Source organism: Tiliqua scincoides, chromosome 3 (genome assembly GCF_035046505.1).
Source record: "Tiliqua scincoides isolate rTilSci1 chromosome 3, rTilSci1.hap2, whole genome shotgun sequence".
NCBI classification, from domain to species: Eukaryota; Metazoa; Chordata; class Lepidosauria; order Squamata; family Scincidae; genus Tiliqua; species Tiliqua scincoides.
This window is the reverse complement of record NC_089823.1, coordinates 182259621-182281820: the sequence shown is the minus strand read 5'-3', so window position 1 is coordinate 182281820 and position 22200 is coordinate 182259621. Positions and strand designations below refer to the sequence as shown.

The 22200-nt window shown below is 40.4% G+C and overlaps 1 protein-coding gene across 5 annotated transcripts in view; it reads left to right on the top strand.

Annotated features, from left to right (window-relative positions):
* VTI1A (vesicle transport through interaction with t-SNAREs 1A) overlaps nucleotides 1–22200 on the top strand; it is a 309951-nt gene that overhangs the window by 7814 nt on the left and 279937 nt on the right. For all 5 annotated transcript variants that reach the window (XM_066622222.1, XM_066622223.1, XM_066622224.1 and 2 more), the window contains exon 3: nucleotides 9218–9328. In XM_066622222.1, coding sequence (XP_066478319.1) covers nucleotides 9218–9328 — 111 coding nt within the window. The remainder of the gene's footprint in view (nucleotides 1–9217; nucleotides 9329–22200) is intronic.

The window sequence follows — 22200 nt, the reverse complement described above, 5'->3', positions numbered from 1 at the left end:
CTCGCAAGACGAAAGCGTTTTGCGATTTTTTTGGTGACTCGCAAGATGAATTTTTCTATGGCCGTGCTTTGCAAGATGAATTTTTTTGCAATTTTTTTTTTTGGTTTGTTTGGTTTAGCTTTGCAAGATGAAATTTTCGCAACACGAAACAACTCGCGGAACGAATTAATTTCGTCTTGCGAGGCATCACTGCATTTGGTTTTTACTAATTAAAGAGTAGTGCATTCTAGAAAACAATGCTGTCAAATCTGAGATCCTAGTCATATAATGATGCCAACTGTTGAAGATGATCAGATCATAAATTGTGCCCTTTAGATAAAGGCATAAACCACTTTCTCTCATTGTTTAATATGGTGGTCAGTAAATTCCATTTCATTTTCCCTGCAATGACACTTTCTATCAACGTAAGAATTTTTCAGTCATCTATCTGTTAGAATAATAAAGGTTGTCTGATTTAAAAATCAATCAAGTAAGTTATTAAAATATATCCTCAGCTCAACAGAGACTTAATGTAACTCAGTATGAAGGCAATGATGCATGAACCTATTGTTTCCCTATCTCCCTGAAGACAAATATCAACCACATACTAGATGAAGTTTTTGAAGCTCATGATGATACTTTTTTCTTATGTTCTAAGGATATTTGTCCAAAAATTGTTCTCAATTTTGCAGGAAGCTACCTCAGTTAGTTGTATATTAAATATATATTTTAGCTCTTTTATGTATTTTGATGAGCCTCCTTTCCTCAGAACAGTTGAGGACAAGTTGGAACTGTTTCCACAGATCTTGTACTAGATTGAATTGTCCATACACACTTTCTAAAGGAATCTACCTCAAAAGTGCCTAAATTGTGTCTTGATGGATTGTGGATGATATGCTGTGATCAAGCCTATTACTATTCTGATGTTGGATTGCTGGGCCAAAAAACACAATTTCTATTATGTTTATATTTATCTGTTTTGTATACGAAATAATAGACCTTGCATGCATAGTTAATGGCATACTGTATATAGGAGAACTTGGTGAATCTCAGCAGTAAGGTTATACAGTGTCTCCTTTTTAGTCTAATGTTAGAAGGTATTTTATTTATTGAGCCATTCATTCATCAGATTAATCTTTAATGGGGTTTTCCAGACTGAATGAGAAATATGTATTTTTCGGTTCTGTTTGTCCAGGAAAACTCAACTTGATTTGCATTTGATTACAGGAATATATAGCATGAAATAAAGCTAAATTATTTTTATTTGTGTATGGTGTTAGTGTCTGATTGCGACTGAGAAATGCATTTTTGAAGAGAATACTAGTAATCCAATAGTGATGTACAGTACTCCGGACATCAAACTATAGCTAAGATTCTAGTTCACACCATGTACTATTTTTCAAGTAGAAAAATAGATCACAGGTGTTAAATGGGGAAAAAGAGTGATGTATTCATCTGTGGTTGAACCCCCACAAGGGAGTATTCATTCATTACTTTTCTCTTGTGGATCCATTAAAGCAATCCACAATACTCTGACCTTTGACAAATAATTTAATATCTGCTTTAGGATCTTTGATCAAGATGTAGGGATGACAATTTCCTACTTCACAGAAGTGATAAAGGTAAATTATTAATTTTAAACGCCACTGATAACTAAATAGTTACAGGGCAAACTCTGCTTCACCACAACCCTTTAAGGAAAAAAGAGCTGCTGTTAATGTCATCCGATAAATGGCACTGGCTCTTTGTGGCAGCAAATCATTCACATCTACTTCTTTCTGCAAAATAATCCTCTGCTCTTAAATGTTGAAATGAGTGGAAGTTGAGCTAACAGCTCATTATTTTTCCTCCTTCTTGTATCCTAATATGAACAAATTTGGCTGACTTTTCTCTAAGATTAAAAAGAAAATCCTGTTTTAACATTTCCGTCCTAATGATGATCTTCATTTAATGTACTTCGTTTTTCGTTCATGCATTTGTTTTCAGATCTTGCTGCTAACAATTCTAGACAGGTGCTTAATGCAATTATTGGCTTTAAGCAATTACGTAACATGCTGGTGATTAATGTCACGGCTTGCATATAAAAATCAATTTGAACAAAACTGGCTAAGTAACACAACTCATTAAAAGGGTCTTTAGAACAGACCACAATAGAAATCAAACCTGAAACATTGCCCCCCAAAGCTTGTTGTTCTTACTGGTAAATTCTATGCAGAGTTAAGGTGTACCTAAGCCCTCTTGTGCAACGGACTTGTGCGTGCTGAGTTTTGTATAACGTCAGGCTGTTAAGCACTTTGTTCTGTCACACTAACACCAGTCAATCCTTTTATTTGCTTCTGTTCTTAGATTAATGACTGTGGACATGATTATGAGCAGTTAAGCATGCACATTTCTTATTAGTCTGTCCTTCACTCCATCCAGAGCTGTTTGAGTGTAAGGGGGCAGAGAGCTTATAGGAAGGGGAACTATGTGCATAATTGAAGCTTCTAGTCTTGCTGCAAACTGCAAATTATTGGATGTGGGATAATGAATGTTTTCTTTATGTAAATGAGGTTGAAAGTTTTTCTCAGAGGCATGTAGAAGTGGAGTTTAATTAGGCAGCCCACCTTCTATTCACTTGGCTATCCTCTCCAATCATAAAGACAGACGTAAAGTAGAATATTTGATAACTTTTTAACATTGGTTTTTCCAGGCTTGGGGTTTTAATAAGATTGCTGCTACTGCTGTTTTATTGTATTAATTTGTTTTGTTATTTGTGAAAGGTTTTAATGTATGATATGTGTTTTTAACTGTGATTTTATGTTCTTTGTATTTCTTCAACTTGTTGTAAGTCACCTTGGGTCACTTTGGGGAAGAGGTGGGGTAGAAATACAGTAAATAAGTAAACTCATCAATATGAAAACAAATGGTTTTGACTAAAAATCTCACAGTGGGGAGTACAGAAAAGCTGAATTCATTATTGTTTATTACGTACCTACAAAGTAGAATAGTATAGTCCACCAGTGAAATTAAAACTTCGGAATATTTCAGTACTCTTCTGGCTGATGGCAGCTCAAATTCAGCGACTGCAATACTAATACACATGCAGAGTTCTAAGAATAGAGGTTTCAGGCCCCTCGTGCAAGGACACATTGAGATTCAGCAGATGTTAAGAGGAAAGTTGAGACGACAGCTTGTAACCAACATCTGACATAGTGGTACAGTGGTGCCTTATTCACGAATTCCACTGTCAGCAGATCCTGAGAATACAGACCAATCTTTGGCGCTGTCAGAAGTAACTTCCTGGTTGTGCCGAGGCCCACGACCCCCTCCCTTGGCCCTAGCGCACCTAGCGGAAACGTTTGGAAATGCTTGTGATAATTCTGGAGTGCACTAGGGCCAAGGGAGAGGGTTGTGGGCCTCAGTGCAACCTGGAAGTGGCTTTGGGGAGCACCAGAGATAGCTGGTGTGGTTTGTAGCACTAAGGTAGGGAAAACATTTTTTTTTATTTTAAAAAAGCTTTTAAAACATTTAAAAAGGAGTCTTGATCATCCACAGATTTTGACATCTGTATGGGGGGGGGAGTTCAGGAACAGAACTCTCCCCACCCCCAGATGCCAAGGGCCCACTGTATTTGACTGACTTATGCAATCAAGGTTCGGCAAGCCTTGTCCTCGGACGGTGTTTCAGGCTCATCCCCTTATTTACTGTCTTTGGTTAGCACTGTGTTTCTGTGCGGAACTGTGGACTTCACTCTCCTGAGATAAAAACCCTCTGATTTTATGCAATACCTTATCCTGAGATGAAAGAGAGATGATTTCTGTAGCCTTTGATCTTCCTAGGAATTGTTGGCTCTCAATTTACTTCAGCCTCTGCTTTCTATCTTGGGGAAAAATGATTTTGTTAAAGGCCTTCATATGAAACTGAATTACACTGAGTTCGACCATGGTAACCCAAAACTGTCTGCTTGGAGCGACAGTAGCTCTCCAAGGTATCAGGCATTCCAGCCCTATCTAAAATTCTTTTAATTGGAAGTGTGGGAGGTTGAACCTGAGAGCTTTTGTATGCATAAGGTGTACTCTAACTCAGTGATTTTTAACCTTTTTCATCTCGCTGCATGCTGGCAAGGCACTAAAATGGTCACGGCACGCCATCAGCTTTTTGACAATTGACAAGACACACTGTGCTGTCAATGAGGGCTCACATCCCCTAATGGTCCTATTGATAAATGACCCTCTCCCAAATTCCCGTGGCACACCTGGGGACCATTCACGGCACACGAGTGTTCCACAGCACAATGGTTGAAAATGGCTGCTCTATCTGTATGCCAAACATGCATTATACCCTTCCCCCAATCATTCCCCATTGTCACAACTTTCCTGTGTGTTGAAGCGCATAACTGAGACTGCAGTCTTGTCCACACCTACTTGGGAGTAAGTCCCATTGACTATAATGGGATTTGCTTATGAGTAAAAATGCATAGGATTGGCTCTGTTATATTCCCTGAAATGGCAACATAAAGGAGCATAACAAGTACCTATTTGTTCCTCATTCTCCCACCCTTTATTGTATTTTCACAGGCATTTTCATTGTAACAGAGCTGCTAGAAAGATGCTTTTTGCAAAAGTGCCGGGCAATTAAAGCAGCTGAAAGAATGAGAACAGGCAGAAGAGATATGGAGAAAACAGTATGAAAGAGAAGCCTAGGAACAAAGAGATAGAAGTATGGAGAGCTTTGCAGCGAAGGACCAATGGTTTGCATTGCTTATTTTGCCAGGTTATATATTTCAAACTAACAGCATATCCGTGATATTTTAGATAGTAGCTTGAAGGAGTGCATTGTCATGTTTGTGCAGGGGAGCAAAGCTGTAATCAGATTGAATTGCTAGATGATGGGAGGAGTTCTGCTTCCCTCATGTGGATACTGCTGCTGTGTATAACTGGAGAGTGATTTCCCTGGGTTGGACAGAAGCAGTATGGCTTGTTAAGTCTTGGGAGTGATCATTCCTGTGATGCACAAGCCTGTATTCAAAAGCTTACTTCGACTCTAGGAAGGTTTCCAGGAGATTTTCTATAGTTAGATCAGTGGTTCCCAAACTGTGAGCTGTGACTCCCTGGGAACCATGGAAACCAACCAGGGAATTTATGGAATCATTGCAAAAACCCCACTTCCCTATACTGTGTATAGTATTATAACCCTAATGGGGAGCCATGACCAATGACCTAGTAGGTTAAGGGAGCCACCATTTGAAAAAGTTTGGGAACCACTGGATTAGATCCTGACCTACTTCTCCCTGATCTCAAATTTATTCCTTCATTTTCTTTTCCATGAGCTTTAACTGTTCTTTCTTAGCCTGTAGCTCCTCTCTCTCTCATTCTCTCTCTCCCTCCCTCCCTCCCTCCCTCTTCCAATCCCCTTAAAGGTTCCAGTCCTGCAAACAAAAAGTGTGAAATTGCCAAATCAGTAGAATTAATGGTCCCTGACCCTGTTATCCTTTTCTACTTGTAAAAGGTAAAAATGTTTGCAGCTTATTCTTAAATAGAATTGACTATTAAAATACACAGAAGAATCAATGTATAGAGAATTCTGTATTTATGCTTAGGCAAACTAGTGTGGTGTTTATGAACTGTGAAGCAGGAAGTGCTTGGTTCAAAGCTTACCTAAGTTGTGAATTTACCAGGTGATCTTCAGCACTGTTAACTCCTAGTCTTGGGTCTCCACATCTGGGAATGACAATGCAGGCTTACCTGCATTGTAAAGTTGATTGAGAGTAAAACCATTCTAGTCCTTAGGAAAAAGTGCTGTATACTACTTAATTAGTATTATTGTCTTGTTAGTATTACTGTTATAATATTTAATATTTTATTTACACACACACATATGCCTACCTACTCCTGGTCCTCACTCAATGCTAGCTTTTACAAATAAAAATTTGGGGAGGGGAAGGAAAAGCAGAAAGAGAAATTTTACTGATTTTGGTTTTGTTCCAATAAAGCTGCAGAACCACCGTTCTTGCTCAATATTTCAAAAAGCATTCTGGCTCAATTGACACCCTGCTCTTAGACATCATATTGTAAATGACATGTTGTAATACTACTAATTTTTATAATCTGGTGCATAGATTATAGAAAAGCTCCTAACGAGCAAGTGGAGCCTTGTTACTGTTGCTCTGAAGTATCTCTTTTTAAACACAAGGGGTCATGATACTATATGCAACAGTTTGATCTTGTATGTAGAATTTGAATTCCAGCCAGATGCAATTACTTTTGAATGAGGTCATTTCTAGTAAATGTTGAACATCATGCACTTTAAAAAGAATGTGTTCTTCATTTGCTGAAGATTGATAATTTTTCAAGAGTTGAATATATGTGTTGTGTATGGCGTTGAAATGTTCCTGTTTTGAAAGTTAAACCTGGGAATGGAATCAGCTTGAAAATAAAAGTTAATCCCAATAAATTCTTTGATTGGCAGATTAACCCCACCTGCCATTGACGCTATCAAAATGGTTATAGCGAAATGAATTTTACAGCCCAATCCTATTGGCCTGGTTGCAATGTTACAAAGGCCTTGCAGCATCAAAAAGAGCAGGTCAACAGCAGCCGTTCGGATCCACCATCCCAAATGGCTGCAGTGGCAATGTGTGTCATGGCATGTGCAACCTGCATAGTATACTATCCCCTTTCACAACTCTATCATGCCCCCTTCCTCTCCTTGGTCTTGTGTCAGTCAAAGAGCTGACACGGATCCATAGAGACCCATTGATGATTGGAAGGCTTACAAGGAGGTAAGGGTAAGGTTCCTTTATCTTTACCAATCAGCATCCCAACCATCCCAATCCTCCAGCACAGCATGCAGCGCAACCTTTTCTTAGCGCAGCTGGGTGCTGTAGTTGGGAATGGATAGAATTGGGCTGTTCATACCATAAATGGATGTTCATGTGGTGCAGCAGGGAGCTGAATGTATATGTGCACAAAACATTTATGTTTACTTAAAAATAAAACAAATGCAGCATACTTCTAAGGCTGGGATACAGGATTTGCATGGTCACACTATTCTAGAATCTAAGAATACCAGTTATTTGAGCTGGGGCTCATTCCTCCCATCATCCAGTGTGATGTATGTCCATTGTTTGAAATCAGTGCTCTAAATCAGGGGTGTCCAAACTTTTTGGCAGGAGGGCCACATCATCTCTCTGACACTGAGTTGGGGGCCAGGAAAAAAATAACTAATTTACATTTAAAATTTGAAAAAATTTACATAAATGACTACAGGTCCAGCTTATTTATTTTCTATACATGGATTTGACTCAACACGAATGGCCCCTGCAAATGAGAAGGAATGTGCTGATCCCTAGAGAAGGAAAAATGCATCCCTTTAAAATCAGTTTCAAAAACTGAACAGTCCTTTAACAATAGCCTCCTTAATGAGAGAGAGAGAGAGAGAGAGAGAGAGGGCAGCTGTCTGACAATTCATCAATCCTTCTCTCTCCCTGTGACCCCTCCCTTCCCCCTGACCACATGAAAGAAAGAAACTTTGCATTGGTGAAGGGAGGGGCTGAGTGAAGCCTTTCTGAGCACTTTGAGAGAGAAACTGATTGTTGGATTGTCCTCTTAATGACTCTATCTTAACATCACAAAGGTCAGCAAGGCTGTTTTTAAATCACCAGAGCAAAGAAACTTTGTTTTTTAAATTGATTTGCTATAGTGCATTTTTTGCTATCCATGTGAGTGCTTGTGAGAACCATCCATGTGAGTGCCATCCATGTGAGAACGGAACCCACGTGAATAATGAGGCTCAACCTGTATATTAGAGATGAAACTTACATGAATAAATGAAGGTCTTGCAATAGCTCAAGGCCTATAAAAGGCCTTGCATAAACCAAGGTTGGCCTTTTCTTTGTAGCAGCTGCTGCATTGCAGATGTGAAACAGCAAGCAGTGGAGGGAGCCCTTGGCCTGCAGCTCATGTGATAGGTTGAACACTTGCCCTCACGCTGAGAGCAGTTGCATCGGGCCAGCATGGGCTCCAGCAAGTCTCTGGAGGGCCAGAGGCTCATTGGAGACTATGGCCTCTCCGCCATCCTGGGGACCCCCCGGGATTGGGGGTCCCCAATTGCCACAAATGACCCTGAGCTTGGGTTTGGGCACCCCTGCTCTAAAAGAAAAAAATGAGCCAGTTGCTATGGAAGAGAATAAATGGATGTAATTTTTACATCAAGAAACTATCAGATCAAAAACCAGTGTGTCTTCCCAAAAATTCTGTTGCTGACCTCAGTGTCACCATACCCTAAGGCAGGGGTTCTCAAACTTCTCAGGAGTAAAACTCCTGAGATAATTTCTTGTGGGGGAGGGGGGATGTTAGTGATGCGATCCCCAGGATCACGTCACTGTTGGGGGGTCTGGGGGCTGTTCTTTTCATACACAATGAAGCATCAGTGTCCCAGGGGTGTGCGGAGCCGCGTGGATGCCTCTGCAGGGCTCTCTAAGGCATTGAAAATGAAAATAGAACAATCGCGACCTACTTTTGGTTTTTTAGTTGCACTCCCAGGACACTGTTGCTTCATTGTGTGAATAAAGAACAACCTCTGGTTTCCATGGCAGCAGCATGATCCTGGGGATCGCGTTGCTAACTTTCCCCCTTCCTGTCCCCTGAAGGGGTAGAGACAGAGGGACTCAGGTTGGGGCCTCGCGACGCCCTAGTTTGAGAACCTCTGCTCTCATGAAAAGACTTTAGAGGGGACTCCAGATCAGATTGTTCAACCAGAATTTATCAGAAAATTTGGTGCCGATAATTCTGGACTTATGCCGGACTTTGGCTTTCTTTTTCAGTATAGGCTTTAAATGAGCATCACATCGCTAGAAAGGTAATATTATCGCCAGTGACTGATGTTGTGACTGGCTCTGCTTATTCTGATTGTACTTGTGTTTGGGCTGTGGAGGACCCACTGCTGCCTCTTATATTTCATGACCTTTTGGCAAATTTTGTTTTTCTGTATCTGGGTGTGCGGAATATCTGTATAGCAACCTGCCAACTGAAGATAACACTCAATGCATCTGATGTGTCCACAGACATTCATGTCACAATAAATCTGTCCTTAAAATGCAACAAGACTCTTTGCAGAAGTAATTAAAATGATGCATAGCCACATAAATGTTGGATATTCAAGAAATCCTTCCAGTATCATTCACTTTATGTACATTAAATTAACTTGTGTTATCTTTTATCTTATTCCCCTTTCCCTTCATATTTTTAATCACTAGCTAGAGCAAATGGAGCTTGAAGTTCGAGAAATCCCACCACAGAGCCGAGGCATGTACAGCAGCAGAATGAGGAGCTACAAACAAGAAATGGATAAACTGGAAGCAGATTTTGTGAGTCCATTCATGAATAGTATTTTATGAGAGCATGTAGCTCTACTGCATAGTGGCTTTCTTTTGTTGTAAGCATTCTTTCTTTCATTCTGGATTTAGTTGCTCTTGAAGAATGGCAGAAATAAAAAAAAATGTTGATATTCAACAATATAAAACAAAGATTTTTGTTTTATGAGCATCAGCCTTCCATTTGACACAAAATCTCAACATTTTTCATTTCCAGGTCTAAAGATGCAAAACCACAATGGTGTCAGGTTCATTTTCTCCTTGTTTTTCCCCTCACCCTATTCTTTATGAAATCACATATAGCCAACCTGCTATTTTATTTTTGTGTACAAAGGAGTACTGTTTTTAAGCACATGTTTTGGAACAGCATTTTTTTTCAGCGTATTGAACTGAAGTGGCGGAGATGACCGTAGATGACTTCTATCTTATGTTTCTCATACAGCGCTACAAGGCGAGCAATTTGCTTGGGTCTTGTACTTACCTTTTATCAGAACTATTTCAGAAAGTCAGCAGTGTGACTGTTGGCTATTTTTCCATCTGAAAATTCTTTAGTTAGACTGAAGTAAACAGTGTTTCAATATGGTAGTTTTCACTGTAAGGAAGTGCTGCAGCTGTGGCACCTTATCTAATTGGAAATACTGATAACATCTCTCTGACTGATCAGTTTACTGCTGCACTTCTCAGAGTTCCAGCTTTGTTCTTGAAGGAAAGATATTAGCCATCAGAAAAAATATGTATACTTCTTTTTAAATGAAATTGGACGTTCACCTGAATTCAGAGTTATTTTGCTCCAAAGATTCTGATCAGTAATAACTTCTAATTAAGAGCAATATTGTGATTAAACCTGTGGGGAAAACTATTGCTTCTGTGAAACCTAAGGTTCTCAAATCTTGTTTTATTTTGCCTTCTTAAAAAAAGAAAGAAAGCTTAACTGTGATATCTAACGCAATCCTAAACTAGTCTACTCAAAAATAAATCCTATTGAATTCAGTGGAACTGCTTCCCTAGTAAATTTACCTAGAATTTCAGCCGTATAGCACATTCTTATGCTTGTGTACTCACTTATGCAAAGTGTCCTATTGTGTTCAATGGGGCTTACTCCCAGGAAAGTGTATACAGAATTGCAGTCTTAGGTAAATTAATTGCCAGTGTTGTTTTGGAGCATCTTTCTTGGGCACTGTTAGATAAAGAGAAAGTCTCTTGCTTTTAAATAAAAACTATGAAAAAATAGGAAAAATGTTTCTATGTCTCAACATTTCTGTGCATTTTTATCAGTAGTTCTGTTTCATCAGTGTCTGCTGTTATATGTAAATGCCAGAAATTGCTCCTGAGTTCTGCCTTGATAGTTTTTAGTTAAGCTTCCTCTTTCCCAAACTTCTTGTTTTGCCCATTCTGCCAATACCCCAGGCTGTCTTACCTGCACTGGTGGGCAACCTCTGGTCACTTGCATGTGCACCAGGCTGTTCACCTTTGTGGTGACAGTCAGGACATGCTGAATGGCATGTTGTGTTTTGTGACAGCCATACAGTGCATTACACACTGCCAGAACATTTGTTCCAATGACATAAGACCCTAATAGGATTGGCTGAAAGCCTACGCACACTTTCCTGAGAGTAAAGCCCATGGAAAAGACTGCAACTTCTGACCGAACTTGCATAAGTTTGTACTGCTGGTTGTTCTTTTTTTATACTCTTTCCCCAGTTTAAGGAATTCAAAACAAAGAGAAAATCTGTTGCCCTGTTGCTGCATTCACTTAGAATGAGGGCTCAGTTACATAAGGTAGAAGAGAAACAGGCTCCTCTATTCAAACAATTTCAGTTTTTAAAATGCTTTAAATTTTTTTGTATGAAAAAAAGTTATGAAAACAATTGTAAAGAAATTGGAATATTTGACTATACCATCAGGTTATAGTTCCAACAATGTGACTTACAGCCCAATCCTATGGATGTCTACTCAGAAGTAAGTCCCATTAGAGTCAGTGGGGCTTGCTCCCAGGAAAGTGTGGATAGAATTGGGCTGTTATTTGTCAATAAAAATATACAAGAAGTTATATTTTTCAATTAAAGTTTTTGCTTCATAACCCACTTTTTGAATGTACAGTAGGACAAAGAGTTGTTAAAAGACTGTTTCTCAAACTTGAGGGGAAAGAAAACTCTTTGCAGAACAGTGATGGGGCAGCTTCTGTGGGCTGGCATCTTTAACATCAGTTGCCCATCAGCAGCTCCTTCTGTTGCCTCCCTTTGGAGGGAGGAGCTTGGGTCTCTGGATGATATCAGTAGTTATCACTGCTGGAGACCAAAAGTCTCTGCAGAGCAAATAAGGAGCCACTTCTCTGAACTGACATCCTTTAACGTCAGTCAGCCTCTGGTTTAATCTGCAGCATCTTCTGCCCCTCCCTCAACTTCCATATAAACACCTATCTAGTTTATCATATATTTTTATTTTGTAAGCCAACCCTGTCTGAAAAAGCAGTATAGAAATATAATCTACTCACTTTACTTATAGAGTGAGTACGTGTGGACACAAGCAACATGGCCTTTCCTAATTCAGAGTAACTGTATGTTACAGTGTGGGTTTAACTATGATGCAGGTTCTCTCAAATATGATCTTTAGAATTGTCCTTGGTGTGTCACAAGAACTGGTCTTCAGAGAGAAGCAGATAACAGCAAAATATACTGTCAATGATCATGGCTCATTTGGTGTTATCTTTTTGAAAATTTTGTGTATTTTTTTTTTTTTTTGCATTTATATATCACCCTTCCTCCAAGGAGCTGTGGGCAATGTACATGGCTCCTTCCCCCATCATTTCTTCTCACAACAGTCCTGCTATATAGGCTAGGGTAAGTAATAGTGACTGGGGTAAGGTTACCCAGGAAACTTTGAGCCCAGGTTTTCCTGGTTCACATTCAACACTCTAACCACTGCAGTGTACTGACTCTATGACATTTAACATTTACTTGACAAGCAACCCATTTCTGTTGCAGTATGAGAAATTGTTTAAGCTCAGGCATTTTGACTGCAGTTCTGTACAGTACATACTTTTCAGGGAATAACTCCCACTGAACTCAGTGGACCTTAGTTCTGAATAGTCATGTATAGGAATGCTCTGTTATTTATTTTACTTTTTAAAGTTATACCTCACTTCTGATCAAAAAGATCCCCAAGCTTCTGTAGCATTGCTAAAGAACCCAGGAACCTGTTAGCCCTCAAACCTGTTGAAGAAGTCAGAATGTGCTCCCATTATGTCCTCCAGTCCCTGAGAGCCTGGCATTTGGATCTAAATTTATTTCAAAAACACCAAGCAACAACAATATTAATGACGCTTAACAAAAATGCCAAGTTTTTCATAAAGAGTTAACAAGTATGTGTGAATCAGTAATATTTTGATTTAGAGAATGTAGACGTGCGAATCATACACCCACAAAGACTTTAAAATTGCTCTTTTGAAACTTATGCACAAAAAGAAACACAGAGCATGTGAGACAAAACTTTTTATTTGGAACTACTCATGTTTAAAAGATAAGATACAAGGTTTCCACAGAACTCTCTCAATCTCAGTGTTGGGGAAAAAAAAATAAAAATAACATTCAAATATTTTTGTGCCTGGCTTACCCGGGCCTCCTGAGATCCAGGAGATGCTATGGTAGGCAAGTGTATGATGAGAGTAAACAATTTTTAGTTTCGTTTCTGTTACATTCTAGAAAGTCTTAAGGAGTTTATTGTTAGTAAAAATTGTTTGCTAAGAAAAATGTGATTGCTTATTTTACATCACAGCTTATTGTTTTTTATATGGATACTATAGCTCTATCTTGTGGCCAAATGTGCAGTTGCCTACAATTTACTGTTTGTAGAGAAGTGTTCCAGGTACTGGTTTGAAGAGATGTTGCCAGACTGAAATTCCAGATCCTGAAAAGAGTTTTTGCCATTCCTGCTTTTGGAAACTAGGTTCTCCTGACATTAGAAATTCCTGGATTCAACTCGTTGCTTAACCATGCCTTACTCATTGAGTCTTGGGTAAATCACCACCTCACCAGGTTGTTGGGGAGACAAATGGGACAACCCTTTGCCAACTCTTTGTAACAAGGACATGAAATGAATATGATAAGTAAAACACGTTAATGTGATTGTCTGTGATGCATGTAATGAGCAAAGACTAAAATTTTTGCCTTTCTAATATATATCTTTCAAACAGGAAGCCCAGCATAGTTTTTCACATATGTTTTTAATTAAAATAAAATTGGATGCTGTTGTGTTGTAATAAATGCCCTAATGTTAGTGCATTTAGAGCAGGAGTGTCCGGACTTTTTGGCAGGAGGGCCACATCATCTCTCTGACACTGTCGGGGGCTGGGAAAAAAATTTACATTTTACATTTTAAAATTTGAATATTTTTACATAAATGAATATATTAGTAATGGAACTTATAGGAATGAATGAAGGTGTTACAATAGCTCAAGGCCTATAAAAGGCCTTGCATGCAAGGCCAGCGTTTTTTTCACTGCTGCTGCTGCATCACAGACATGAAACAGCAAGCAGTGGAGGGAGCTCTCGTTCCACAGCTCACATGAGAGGTTGAACAGTTGCCCTCATGCTGCGAGTAGTTGCGTCGGACCAGTGCGAACTCTAGCAAGCCTGGAGGGCCAGAGGCTCATTGGAGGCTCCCTAAGGGCCAGATTCGGGGTCCCTGAGGGCTGCGAATGGCCCCCAGGCTGGGGTTTGGGCACCCCTAATTTAGAGGGACAAGGACTGACCATCTTTTTACTCTCTAGGGGCACTGCCTAGTAAAATGCCAGTTTCCAATTTTTACAGAGAACATGGCTCATGTCTTTTCTTGAAAGGTAGATATTTTTAAGACAGACACACCTGCCAAACCCTGAATGTATATTTAACATTATATGAAGTTATATATGCAATAGCACATATTCAGTGTCACAACACACAAGCTGTTGCTACATAATACTGCTGTTGACAAGCAATATTTGTCTTGCTGTAGGAATAGTATTCGCTTTTAGAATACTTGTGCAACAAGTTAACAAGTGACAACCTAGCTTTTGCAGCTGGAAAATCCTGGAAGCCTTACGGAATCCTACAGGGCTTTTGCAGAATCTCACCCTCCCTGGGTGAGGATTCTTCAGCTACCTGACATGCTCTGTCTTTTGAGGGATTAGGGATCAGATACTTAACAAGCAAACAGTTTTCTTTTACTATTACATTCTCCAGAAGGCAGCAGTCAGGCATGGGGAGGGAGACAGACCATGTGGCACATCTTACCCCTGCCTGAAACATTGTGAAAAACCTTATTATGTGCCCGTGTAATTGCATATTCTGTCAGTCAGTTGACACTGCCAGTTTATAATTGTTATGTGGTAATTTGGTTTTGTGATAATTCAACTATTTGTTCAAATTTTGTTTGGATGTGCTCTTGAACAAAGGTGTCTGCAGTTGAAATTTGGACCCATGGTGAAATGTTCCCATTACCATGACTGAAGTGTCAGGGAAAAAAATAGTCAACTACGTTGTGTTATGTTATGGGAACTGGCCTTTGGGTCAGAAATTGTTTGAGGTAAATCTGGAGATTTCAAAAGTTTTCAGGGGAAACAGAACCATACAATAGCTGACTAAAGCTAAAAGGTACCTCCAAAATTTTGTTGTTCTTGCACTTGAAAAGGAGTATGTGCAATTTTCTTCTATCATGAATATAACAGGACAGAATTATTTTTTTTATTAAACTTACCACTGATGAAGTGATCTCTTAGAAGGAAGTGTGAAAGACAATTTAACAATCTTAATTTATAATTAACCTCCAGGGCTATGAATGTCTTAATTGAGATTCCTCTGGGACTGTCTCAGGTGAATCTCATGTTATTTATTTGTTCATGAGCCTTTGGGTTACTGCTCACAAAGCCTTGTTCTGTGCATGGCCAGGGAAGGAGATGGGGAAATGGTTGACATAAAATGAAAACGGAAGTAGAGGTGGATATTTTGTTTAATATTTCTATCCAATTGATTCAATTTTGCCAACTGCCATTCCTCTTCAGAGGGGCTTAATACAGAGATGTTACACCTGACATTTCAAAGTTACACTCACAGTTTATATGCCTCTAATACATCAGAGGCAGTAAGAGAAGATGTAGAACAGAACTCCCTGCCCTTTCTCCCCTCATGTCCCTTTGTTGCTTGTCCTCCTTTGCGTGGTCTTGTACTTGCTAGAGGAGGAGGAGGTGAAGGGAGTGATGGAAGAATCAAGTAAAAGAAGCAAAGAATGCATTATCTGTATTCCATTGCTTTGCAACTTTTAGAGCTATAGGCAAGATTTTCAGCTGGTTTGCTATTTGTATCCCTTCTTGATTGGACAGACCTGGCAATGAATACCTATGGATTAGTGCATCTGGTTTGGATAATTGTAACATGCTGTATGTGGGGCTTCCTTCGAAGACTGCTCAGAAACGTCAATTAGTACAGAATGTAGTCACTAGGTTCCTTACAGGAACCAGGGGTTGTAACCATGTAATACATCTGTTAACCCAGGGCTTTTCAAACTGGGGCATCGCAACGCCTCAGCCTGTGGGCCCTGGCCTCTGCCCCCTTAAGGGGCGGGGGCAGCCTAGCGGCAGGGAGGAAGCAGCAGCGCGACCCCCAGGATTGCGCCACTCAGGGGGTGCAGGGGCTTGGGTTCACTTACCCAAGCCTCCTGCAGCCACTCCAGGGTGCGGGGAGCCCGGAAACATTCAACAATTATGTGAAAATGACAACACTAGAAATCGATCCAGTAGAATGATTTCTAGTGTTGTCATTTTCACATAATTGTTGAATGTTAGAGCAGTAGAGTAGAGCAGAGCAGTCTTCAGGAGAAGAGAGTACATTCTGTAGACGTATATGCAGACTTCTAAACTGAAAAAGTACTGTAGTTTATTGGTCATAGATTGGTGCAAACTAATGCTGGGGTGTCAAACATAAGGTCTGAGGGCCAGATATAGACCCCAGAAGCTCTTTATCTGGCTCCTGTGATAACTGGGCTCTCCCAGTCATCAACTGCTGAGCTGCAAAGTGATGCGTTGAAAGAAGAGGCACTTCTGAATGCACAGCACTTGGGAGAGCCCAATTATGTGGATCATTCTTTCAGCAGTGCTGCTTCTGCTGAGGTGTCAATGCTGGAAGGGAGGCCCATGTGATTATTGGCTGCTCTCAGCACTGTCCTTTCAGCAGCGCCACTTCTGCCAAAGTGCTGGGAGGGAGACAGAGAAGAAAGCCTCAGAAGGCAAGGAACAGTAGGGGAAAGAGGTAGACCAAGAAGGTTGAGAAACTGCTGAATTACAGGGAGGTGCTGAAGTGCAGGGAGGTGCAGACCAATTATCATGCAGGCCACCTTTTCAGCAACACCACTTCTGCCAAGGCATTACATTGCAAAGCAAAGTGCTGCAGAAGGCATCACTTTGCAGAGCTCAGATGCCTTTGAGCTGCAAAGTGATGCCTCAGTATTGCTGAAAGGGCAGGTAACACAATAACTGGGCTCCCCCATATCTGGAAAATACTATCAAGGTCTGCATATTTTCTTTTTTGTCATTTGCAGCTAATGAGTTACTAAATGAGAAAAATGTGCTTATTTCTGGCTATCACTTGCTCAATGGTATCACTTTCAACCCTCAGTGCCATGAATGCTATTTGACACACTGTATGAAACTACAAGTTGGACCTCATCATCTGCAGATTTTTTAAATCCACAGATTTCACTCAATGTGGGTCCCCTGACCTGCATTGAGTCCTGACCTGTACCTGACTTATTTGATGTTCCGAGGTCTGGGGATGTCACCTGCAGCCTCTCTGACTCTCAGAATGCCTTCTAAGGTCTTCTGAGAGTCTTAAAACATCACTTCCAGCTTTCCCCAAAAAAACCAGAAGTGATGTTTTAAGGCCCTCGAAACACCCTCTGGACAGGACCAGGGCACAGCACCTGACCCATGGATTTGTTTATCTATGAATTTTGGCATCCATGAGGCTTCTGAGAATGAAACCCCATGGATGCCGAGGCACCACTTGTAGTTTGACACCCCTGCTCTAATGCATCCCTTTTCAGACAACATGATCCCGAGACAGTGGTTTAAATTTCATAGTGATGAAATGGAATTAGAACTGCCAGATCACGACTATGAGATTTATTTCGTTTAGAACACATATACTCCATCTTTCCACCCTTGCATAAGTTCAAGGCAGTTTACATAACAAAACCACATTATAAAGCACTTAAAACATTCATATTAATAAAAAACCACAAAAAAAGTAACAACTGTATAAAATAGTTAAAATCAAGGCAAAATAAAAAGGAATAATAAGACCTCTGTGAAAGGCCTCCAAAGAGATGGTAGTTCAAAGCCAGATGCCATAACAGAAAAGGTCCTATTTGGGCTTTTTACATCAAAAGGTGTTAGCAACCAAAACAGAGTTACCTAAGATAATCTCACAGTACAAACTCATGTGAGAGAATCCCTGCCTATGGCTGTCTGATATGGTTTATGTTTTTCTGTATTTCTTCTAATTGTCTGCCTTGTCCTTTACCAGAAAAATATTCTTTATAAAGCATGTCAAAATGGCTCAGTTAACAATCTACAGCAGTGGCTCTCAAACTGGTGTGTCATGTTTCACTGAGAACTACTGTTTCTCCCCCCTTAAAGAACATGGTGGGGGATGGCGACAATGTGACCACCAGAATTGCTGCTGCCAGGATAGGTCTTTGAAGGGGTGGGTGGCGGTGGCGCAATTGCCAGAGATTGAGCTGCCACTGGGTACATAGGGGCTTTTTAAAACTTATCTCAGTCTGTGCTGGTCTCCGGAGAGGTGTGGTGAGCTCCACGAAGCCCTCTGCAGAGCTTCTTGCACCTCAGAACACTGACAAAATGCAACTGTGGCCCACGTTTTTTCAGTGTTCTGAGGTGGCCCACGTTTTTTCAGTGTTCAGCCCACGTGTGTGATCACGTTTTTTCAGTGTTCTGAGGTGCGGGATGCTCTGCCGTGGGGCTCTCAGCACCCAATGGAGGCTGGCACAGACTGAGGTACATTTTTCAAAGTCCCTTTTCCCAAGTAGCAGCTCAATCCCTGGCAATCGCATCGTCGCCACCCACCCCTTCAAAGACTTATCTTGGTTCTCAAACTCCCTGTGAGTGCTATAGAATGTGCTGAGGGGAAGTTGTCTTCTCCTTTTGCCCTTCAGATTAAAAGGTATTCCTACAGGTGGGAGAATTCCTTCTTGACCTTTCCCTTTGAGATACACGCACTTCATAACATTTTTTTCAGCTCCCAGCTGATGCATGGGCTCTGGTTTTGTATATTTTTGCTTCTGAACTTATCTGTGCAAGAGCCCAGTCTACAGACTCTTCTTTCTTGGTGATCTTCCTAGAAGTCAGTCAGGTTTGCAAGGCTGATTTATAGACCGCAGTCAAAAATCTAGCAGCCCACTAAGAAAACCGATTTTGGTATGGCCTTTCTGCCTCAAATATAGTTATGAAAAGCAATGAGGGTGCATTTGACATTTAACTGTCAGTATTTACAGAGCATCAAGAAAACTTGTCTTTTTATTATTCCACTTGTCCACTGAAACATATCCTTTTTCTGTTAAACTAGTTAATATGACATCAGAGAGGAATAGTTGCAGTTAAAGCAATTAAGAAAATCTGAACAAATCTTTTCATCATCATTTTTCTTGAAATTTCTTAGCCCATCACTTCCTTTCATTTTTCCCCTTCTCTCTTCAGTGACAATGATTCAAACATGAGTTCATTGTAAAGAGAGTAAGAAGTTTTGTTAAAAGAGAAGATCTTGATACTGAAGTGAATCATTACAGAGCATTTCTGAGTCTTTTCATCATTCTTTCCTTAAATATCAGCACTAGATGGCACTGTTTGTTTGCAAGAAAGTTAAGGTTGTGGGGTTTTTTGTGGGTTTTTTTGAGCTTTGGTTGTAACTGAAATTACTGTTTCATGAATAAAATATTTCTGGTGGGATTTGCATTTCTATATTGGCTGAAGACACTGTGTTGAATTTTTTATTAACCAGCCCAGTGCAACTGTCAGCCTATTAAAGAGATCCAATGGACCCTGTTTAGTTAAATAAACTAAATAAATCCAATTCGTCAAATTGTGTTCCTGGCTGTTTATTTTCCATTCTTTTGATGTACAGTTTATTTTAAGTTAGAGCCACATTGGTTTAAAAATTAATGGGAAAATAGAATTTAGTGTTTGGAACATGAAGAGACTAATTGCCATGGTCAAAAAATAGCTTTGCTTTTAAGGTGAAGTTGTGTGCAGGAAATGGACTTTTATGGTGAAGGGCCAACAGTGGCCTGTGACAGGTTTTTTTTTAGAAAAGGGACAGTTAAACTATCTTTCTCTCAGTTTCTTGTACCTACAGGTAATATGTAGGAGACAAACATTTTATGTCCACAGCTTTAAAAAAAATTGTAACACTGATTTTATTAAAATAAATTCTGTCCCATTCTTCGAAGCATAATTGTATGCTAGACTTTAAAAAATGGAAGAACTACATTACTGAACATTTTCATACATTTATTAATTTAATTGGAAACATGATTTAAGATCTCTCTTTAGTTTGTTACCACAACAGCTCTGTATCGCTCCCTTTCTGTCAACAGGGAATTGATGCTGAGAGATAATTACTTGCCCAAAGTATGTGCAGAGCTCTGTGACACTTTTGAAAGCAGAATGTGACGCTGTGTGTCTAGACAGGATATATTCCACTTGTACTCTTGAAGCTGAGCAATGATGTTCTAAGTGGAAGTGCGACAAAGCTAAGAATTTTTTGTGGGCTATGTTTCGTTACTGAGGGCTCAATCCTATCCAAGTTTCCAGCACTGATGCAACTGTGCCAGTGTGCTGCATCATGTGATGGTGGGAATCACAAAGGCCTCACCATGTCAAGGAGATGTTTATTCCATTACCTTGGGGCTGCACTGCGCCTGCGTCAGTGCTGGAAACTTGGGTAGAACTGACGCTATGTTATGCTTTTATGTTGGCTTGCAGTATAACTTTCATTGCAAAAAGGAACATAAGAACAGCCCCACTGGATCAGGCCATAGGCCCATCTAGTCCAGCTTCCTGTATCTCACAACAGCCCACCAAATGCCCCAGGGAGCACACCAGATAACAAGAGACCTCATCCTGGTGCCCTCCCTTGTATCTGGCATTCTGACATAACCCATTTCTAAAATCAGGAGGTTGCACATCATGGCTTGTACCCCGTAATGGATTTTTCCTCCAGAAACTTGTCCAATCCCCTTTTAAAGGCGTCCAGGCCAGTCACCATCACCACATCCTGTGGCAAAGAGTTCCACAGACCAAAGTGCTCATATGGAGGGGAAAAAAAGAATACTTTCCTGTATCTTGACCATTTTTCACTGTCATTGTTTCCCTCACCTTCCATTCCTTAAGAAAAACTAACTTTTTCATAGCATCATCCCAGCCAATTTGGGATCATACACTAAACATGAAGATGTCCCAGCACCACATAGCCCAGGGGTGTCAAACTCATTTCATACAGAGGGCTGAATAGTATTCATCATGCTTGCTGAGGACCAGAAGTGATGTCATTAGGCAGGTCATAGCCCAAAATATGCACTTTTTCTCACTTTAGAACTTATTGACTGAAGAGAAAATACGTAAATCTTGATCATATTTCAAGATATGGCCCAATATTCATATGGGCTGCCCTTTCAGCAGTAACACTTCAGTAACACCTAAGCATTGTTCAGCAGCCAAGAGCCTGAGGGCCAAATAAAAAACTTCAACAGGTCTCATCCGGCCTCTGGGCCTTATGTTTGATATCCCTGACATAGGCTTGATTGCATAATCACATCACTAAGGGCAAATTAAACTCTTCTCTTGCCCACACTTTGAATGGATGAACAGAAAGCATGCATCCATTGGCCAGGCAACTGGATCAATGTCCTCTCTCTTGCTATCACACTATTGTTTGATTGGCTTGTGATACGGTGCATTAGGACTTTCTCTCCATTTCTGTTCTTGTCAGATGTCGCAGACTAGTTGAGGAACAACATGAATGGAAATAAGTGTCCAATGCCTCTTAATGCATCATAGATGGGGAAAAGGGGAGATAGAGGACAAGGCTTGTATTGCAGCATGGGGCCAAAATATTTGTGATGTACTCTTTCCCTGTATTATCTCAGTACTGATTTTTAACTGATGCCTTTATGTAGGGCAAACAGATTATGATGTTCCCCTCAGCTAATAGTCATGGTCGTCCCCACTTTTTCCTGTGCAGCGTGTGATAGTTATTCTTTTTTATTAGATAGAATTTTTAAAAAGGCCTGTTTTTGGCTGTGTAGAACCTCTTTTTTTCTCCTCCCCCCCCCCCCCCAAGAATGATCACTCATTGCCTTTTTCTATAGTGTACTGAAATGCACATAACACATTGTGAGCTGGGGGCTTAGTTGTGGGGGGAGGGGCTTGGGTGTGTGTGTGGTGCCACTGCATCAGTGGCAGCAGGGAAGAATGCATCAGATTTGGCTCTAATTCTAGAGAGGCAATAAAACCCTGAACCAAAGCCGGGATGCAGAGTGGATAATGGCAACCATTTGAAACTGAATGCAGGCAGGATGGAAAAACTGTGGTGGAGAATATTGCCAGGTGATTGTTGGGAGCCCGTAAAACCAGTCTTGCACAACTACATTGACTTTCAATTTGTTTCTGGTTCCTGTTCAAGGTATTGGGTGTGGCCTTTAAAGACCTAAGCAACCAATGTCCTTACCAACCTACCTGGTCTTTGAGATCAGCTACTGAGGTCCTGATCACAGGCCCACCACTGATAGAGATGCACCTGAGGGGTACCAGGGACAGGGCT